This window comes from Limulus polyphemus, unplaced genomic scaffold (genome assembly GCF_000517525.1).
Source record: "Limulus polyphemus unplaced genomic scaffold, Limulus_polyphemus-2.1.2 Scaffold3117, whole genome shotgun sequence".
Lineage (NCBI taxonomy): Eukaryota > Metazoa > Arthropoda > Merostomata > Xiphosura > Limulidae > Limulus > Limulus polyphemus.
Genome location: NW_013668727.1, coordinates 48,046 through 55,226, shown reverse-complemented (window position 1 = coordinate 55,226; position 7,181 = coordinate 48,046). Strand labels below are relative to the sequence as shown.

At 30.1% G+C, this 7,181-nt stretch overlaps 1 protein-coding gene across 1 annotated transcript in view; it reads left to right on the top strand.

Moving 5' to 3' along the window:
* Positions 1 to 7,181, top strand: part of LOC106468694 (ryanodine receptor-like) — a gene marked incomplete at its 5' end in the record, with an annotated part of 134,442 nt that overhangs the window by 79,967 nt on the left and 47,294 nt on the right. Inside the window, 6 exons of the mRNA XM_022397055.1 lie at positions 1,099 to 1,178; positions 2,466 to 2,542; positions 4,318 to 4,472; positions 4,932 to 5,020; positions 6,059 to 6,115; positions 6,644 to 6,715. Coding sequence (XP_022252763.1) covers positions 1,099 to 1,178; positions 2,466 to 2,542; positions 4,318 to 4,472; positions 4,932 to 5,020; positions 6,059 to 6,115; positions 6,644 to 6,715 — 530 coding nt within the window. The remainder of the gene's footprint in view (positions 1 to 1,098; positions 1,179 to 2,465; positions 2,543 to 4,317; positions 4,473 to 4,931; positions 5,021 to 6,058; positions 6,116 to 6,643; positions 6,716 to 7,181) is intronic.

Sequence of the window (7,181 nt, the reverse complement as noted above, 5' to 3'; positions counted from 1 at the left end):
AAAGTGGGTTCCTCGTCATCGAATTGGTATCAGCTGTCTTTTCATTCCTTTATGACAGTGTATGTATTTTTTAAATACCAAACAACATAATTACTTTATCAAAATATGATGCATCTATTTAAAATGAATAATCCTATAAATTTGATGCTTGTAAGTGACCTCTCCTCAAACAAATATAGCTAAAACTCTGAGTAAAGTAAATTATGCTCTGAACAAAATTTATGACCCATTTGACTGAAAAATTGTAATAAGTGGCAGTAAATATTTTAACTTTTATGTAGAGTTTTTAAAGTGTTAAATGAGGAAATTCTGCAGTGTCATGTCAATGATATATTTTAAGTTTTTGTTCTGCATGATTAAATATAGAAATAAATTCTGTCTGTACATGAACTTGATTTTTATACTTTATATTCGATGACGAGGAACCCACTTTGAGACTAATAATTGTTGGAGATGGCTTGAATAGGTAATGAAGAAAAACTTTAATATAAATTTAACATAACAGCAAATGTACAATGTTTCGACAAGGTTTTGTCATCATCAGTACCATTTTATAAAAAATTTGCCCACCCTAAATTTTATCTTTTTTCAACATAAAAAAAAGTTTTGGTTGGAAGATTTTGGAACTACGTTTTTCTCAACATATATTCAAACCCGTGGTGTCTTTGTTAAGATCCAGAGTACCTTCAGTCATATTCGTTTTTGAGCAAAACCACACTGGAAACAAACCCCGGATTTTAGCATAGACTTACTGCTTTCTCACCGAGGGGAACCCTCCAATTTGCCATCAGTACCTGATTTTGACAAAACGTTGTACATTTGCTGTTATGTTAAACTTATATTAAAGTTTTTCTTCATTACCCATTCAAGCCGTCTCCAACTATTATTATACTTTATATATTTGTGGTTACATCTAACCAAATTGTAAAGGAGTTGAATCACTCAGAGTTCAGAGAACATGTCAACAGCAGGAGTTTTATGTTATTCATTGGGAAAAAAATGTTAAAATGAATACATTTTGATAACTTCATGGATACATAAAAAAAAGGAACTGGTGATATTTTCCAGAGTCAATAATATGATTTCTATGATTCATAGGATTTCAAGGACCAATGGTTATGAACAACCTGAAGTTGGGAATTTCACTGTTACGTGGGGGTAATGTTGATGTTCAAATGGTAATCACCCTGCTACTTGTGTTCTAGGTTTAGATATCAAATTACCAACTTGTTTACATAGTGTTTACATCTTGTGAGGTTCACATATTACATCATAGTGAGTGATTTTATACTTTTTACCTTTCACAAAACTTATTTTCCATGTAAAATACATAAGGATCCCCAGCAGTAAATAATAGTTAATAGCAGTATCCCCCAGTGGCGCAGCAGTATGTCTGCAGACTTATACTACTAGAAACTGGGTTTTGAAACCTGTGGTGGGCAGAGCACAGATAGCCCTTTGTGTAGTTTATGTTTAATACCAAACAACAACAGTATTATTGATGTTGTTTTTGTTTATATATATTTTTGTATGAAGCCAAGGTTATTGGGGATCTTCTAACAAATAAAGTCATGGACCCACAAGCAATTTGGTGCATAATAGTTACTGAAAAGGGGTTTACAAATATAGAAGGGTCTAGACCCTATCAGTTACTTAAAGTTCATAAATAGCTGAACTATTTGTTGAAAGAGCAGTTAAGATGAATATTCAGAGTATGATATAAAACTTAACTTTTTAATCAATCTGGCTTAGCTTAGTGGATTACCCGTGTACAAGCAAGATTTACAAAATAGTAATTTCAGTGGTTAAGCCAGTGCTAACACCTCTTCATGGTATCTAATAATTGAAAACCTTTAAGGAGGAAGGCTAAGTGCACCACATTAACTATGTACATGAAATTAAACTCTTTCCATTTTGAAGGTACTTATTAAAGTTAACTTAACTAGAGACTACTAAAATTTGTCAGGTATCTGCATTTTTACTTACATGATGTCAGAAAAACATGTAGGTTCCAGAAGCCTTAATATAAAATGATAAAAACTCTGTAACTTTCCCAGTTTGCCCCTGAAGAAGAAAAGGTCCACCTTTCAAAAGCGCTCGGGTTACAGGTTTTTTAGCATTTTGCACATATGCTTAGATATTATATGAGAAATGTTATAGATATGTGTTGTGCTTAAAAGACAAATTTTACACAGTTATACTTTTGAATATGCTATATATATATATTATGCTAAATGATATAGTAGCACATCATCAGATGGTTGCGTAGAAATATAACTTGCTGTATTTATTGTAATAATATATTAAGAGAAAGGTATATTTCTGCTGCACAAGATCACTCACCCTAGTTGTAAAGGTGCCTAAGACAATTATATATCAGTAAATATAAAAAGGTTTGTTGTTGCAGTGCAGTCCACTGTGATGGCAAACTACAGTTTGTACAGCTATTTTACAATCTTTCATAGCGTATGTTGAAACATCTAAAAGAGAAGAAGGATGTTGGATTTTTCACATCTATTGCTGGTCTCATGAACTCCTGCAGGTAAGTTTATTCTTTGTGTTGTTTTAGAAACCTGTTCTGCAGTATTGTTTCATACCTTTTCATTTAGTATTTTTGATGATGTTTCGTGTTAATTGATTTTTTTCCTTTTAAGCCCAAAGCATCATCAAATGTTTTCAATGATTGTTATAAGTGAACTGCTTTTGAAATCAGATACTTCATAAACAGGCATAATAAATTCTCTATATTTCAGACCACTATATTATAACTGTTACGTTCTATCAAATATTTCATAAACAGCCATAATAAATTTTCTATATTTCAGACTAGTATATTATAACTGTTACATTCTGTCAAATATTCATAAACAGCCATGATAAATTCGCTATATTTCAGGCTTGTATACTATAACTGTTACATTCTGTCAAATAATTCATAAACAGCCATGATAAATTCGCTATACTTCAGGTTAGTATACTATAACTGTTACATTCTGTCAAATAATTCATAAACAGCCATGATAAATTCGCTATACTTCAGGTTAGTATACTATAACTGTTACATTCTGTCAAATACTTCATAAACAGCCATGATAAATTCGGTATACTTCAGGCTAGTATATTATAACTGTTACATTTTGTCAAATAATTCACAAACAGCCATGATAAATTTGCTATACTTCAGGCTAGTATACTATAACTGTTACATTCTGTCAAATAATTCAAAGTATACTAGCCTGAAGTATAGCGAATTTATCATGGCTGTTTATGAAGTATTTGACAGAATGTAACAGTTATAATATACTAGCCTGAAGTATAGCGAATTTATCATGGCTGTTTGATAACTGTTACATTCTGTCAAATACTTCATAAACAGCCATGGTAAATTCTCTATATTTCAGGCTAGTATATTATAACTGTTACATTCTGTCAAATAATTCATAAACAGCCATGATAAATTATATATATACTTCAACATACTTCAAGCCAGTATATTACAAATTCTGTCAAAAGAGTTATTAATCATTCATGACAAGTTCTCTTTACTTCAGACTAAAGAGTTCATAAACAGTTATTCAAAATTTGTCATACTTGAAACCAATACATTATGATCATTGAAGTCTATCAGAGTTCATAAAAGTCATTCAAAAACCACTGTACTTCATGACTGTATATTATGACATTGTAAGGACATAACAAGCCAAAAAGGTTGGGAGAGGGGTGCTTGGCATTGCCTAATTGTTTGAAATAGGTCTTCGATAACTGAGCTGGGAATACTTTTTCGAACATACAGAAGATAAAAAATGAAAGTGCAAATGGTACTGAAATAAAATAAATTGAGACATCTGCATTACAAGGCCTCTATAAGAAGTAATGAACATAACCGGAAACTGTACTTGATAATATTTTTTTCACTTTCATGGCACAGTGTGAAGATATGAAAACAAAGAAATTGGTGTGCAAATGGTAGTTAGCATAACCACTCTTTATCAAACAGAATGGGACGAGAGGTCTTTTGCATCATTATAAAAAATATTCAAAATTTAAAATTTGAGCAGATTGTTTTTGTAGGCATTTGATTCATGTTTAAGTCATTGTTTATTTTTATTTTGTATTGTTTCACACTGCACCAACAATGGTACTTAAAAGAGCTCAGACGTTTGTAAATACCAAGTTTTTATCAATTCTTTGTTCCTTGCTTGCTGATTTACTTTGTGACACCATGTATGGTAGTTATAATCTATGAGAGAATTCATATTGCTAGTTAGAAGATAATGGGTGTATATTTACATTCTTTAATTACATTACTTTTGACAGTGTGCTTGACCTGGATGCCTTTGAACGAACTCAGAAGGCTGAGGGTCTTGGTGTTGGCTCAGAAGGAACAGCTGGTGAGAAGAACATGCATGATACTGAATTCACATGTAAACTGTTCAGGTTCTTGCAGCTGCTCTGTGAAGGGCATAACTTGGGTAAGCTTTACTTCTTTCACTTTTATGAGAAAAACAAAATGTTCATACTTTAAAATACAAATATTTAATGAATTTGTTGGCACATTAAGCTAAACTTGTATTACGTGTCTTCTTTTGCTGTTCTGGGAGTGTGTGAGGAAGGTTTTTGTATTTGTTTTATCCAAAACACCTAATATTATTGCAATTACTTATTTTTACTGTAATAACCAGAAAAAATACTCATTATTTGGTTGTGAATGGAAATTATTGAAAAAATCAAATAATTTTAGAGGAAAAATGTTTTGTTTAATCTGATCATATACTAGCTGATATCTCAGGATTTCTTCAGAAAAAAAATGTTTTATGCAAATCGCTTGTGTTCTTCTCATTTTTTAGTATTTTAAATTTCTTATCTATAATAAAAAATATTGTTGCTTTTTTAAATTTTGAAATATATATATATATTTTTTTTTCTTCCAGAATTTCAAAACTATCTGCGAACCCAAGCAGGAAACACAACCACTGTTAATGTTGTTATTAGTACTGTTGACTATTTATTGAGGTTACAGGTGAGAGATATTTGTGCAGTCTTTCAAAAAAACATTAATAAGTTAACACATTATTTATAAAAAAATATATAGTTCACTAAATAATTTATTAGATAGTGTTAGCCTTTTTTTCTAAGCCTTAGTTTAATAACTTTACTTAAATACAGCTTTGAAAGAAATTTGTAAAACAGATTCCAGTATTTAACATGAAACTCATATGTCACAGTGATCTGATATTTGGTTGTTGGCAAAGCATCACAAAATAAAGATTTTTCATAAATGCTGCTACATTTTGAAATCATTTGTAACTTCACAAAAGCTGTTGATGCAATATCTATAAAGCTCAAGCATTCTCTTGACATTTCTTTGTTTATTTGTAGTTTAATGTGAAAAAACACAAGTTGCTAATCACGATAAGATCTTCTGATATTGATGTGTGTTGAGAAGTAAACATGTTGTAATTTTCATAGTTTGCTAATTTTATTTTAATAGAGTTAAACACTAAAATATCTGGTTATATTGTATATGTCAAACTTTAATGTAAAAAAAAACATCTGAAATTTATAAATAACAGATTATAATTAATCTATGCTTAATATTTGTCATTCCTGCTACCCATAAGTGTTCCTGGCATATTTTATATGTTATACAGCAAGAAATGCAACTGGGTGTGGCCTACTGGTTAGCATCCCCAAACTGTGGAACTAAGAATTCCTGGTTCATGATCCATTGTCACAAAACCACACTCCATACTTTGGGTCATGGATGCACTATAATAATGGTGTTCAAATCCCATTAATGATCCCATTATTCAATTAAACAAGAGTACTCCAAGAATTGTTAGTGAATGCTGTTGACTAGCTTCATTCTGTCTAATCTATCAGTTCAGAATTAAATAATCTTTTTACAGATAGCCCTTCTGTAGCTTCACACAAAATTCTGAAACAAACTAGCAAAAAAATCAGTATTTAAATTTATTTAGATATTGGACAATACATGGTTCTAATGTTTCTTTTGAACAGTGTGACAGCTTTTTATTCCTTTTTCTCATTAAAACAGGAATCAGTTATGGACTTTTATTGGCATTACTCCAGTAAAGAGGTCATTGATCAACCGGTAAGTTTAAATACTTCTAATACTTTTTTTTCTCAGATTTTTTCAGTTTGAGTAAAAATGGTTTAAAGTCTCATATCAGAAGATGTACAAAATAAAGTATTTATTATATGTAGTATAAAAGGTACAGTAATTCTTATTCTATGTACATGAAATCCACACATTAAAATTTTATTTAAAATAATTCTGTACTTTTAACAAAGCTTTAAAACTAAATAAGAAATGGTGTTTATTTTGGATCAAGAAAAAAAACTTTATTTAATAAAGTATTTAACAGGAGATAAATACCTGAGTTAACATGTAAATCTGTAAACAATCTTGAACATTCTTTCAGAATGAAAATACTTTGTATGGGTTTACGAGTAACAAGAAACATATATGCTGAAAGCAGACAAACCTTCATTGTTATCTTGACTTGTTCTGTTGTAGTGCGTGTTACCTTGTGTAACTTAAGATGTTGTTTAACTTTCTTTTTTCTTTTTACTGCTGTATTCATTCTGTTTAGTTTAAAACTTTATTTGATATTGACAGGGAAAAGATAACTTCTGCAAAGCCATTACTGTTGCCAAACAGGTATTCAACACTCTAACAGAATTTATTCAGGTAAGATCTATGCTCAGTTGAATGTGTTTTTTATACGTTTTATGATATTTGCTAAGTCTATACTTATATTTAGAAGACTGCTCATATAGAACAAATTTAGAATGAAAACTTATATTAATATATCTCACTTCTTAATATTAGTTAGTAAAAACTACTACTACTTATAAGATTTGTTTATGCATATTACTAAGAGGTACTTAATTGCAGAATTTGCTTAAACATTATTTGTTTTGCATATTTGGTAATTTTAAAGATTCATACTGCTTTTAAGTGTGTAAAATGGTAAAGCTACTGAAAGGGGTATGGGTCATTTTTTATTTTACCTTTATATATATATATATATATATATTATAAATTTTAACAAATAACAAAGTAGGTATTTAGAAAAGGCATATAAAGATAAACCTATTTCACATAAGTCCTCCAGTGACTGAGTAGTAAGTCTGAAGGCTTATAACACTAAAAT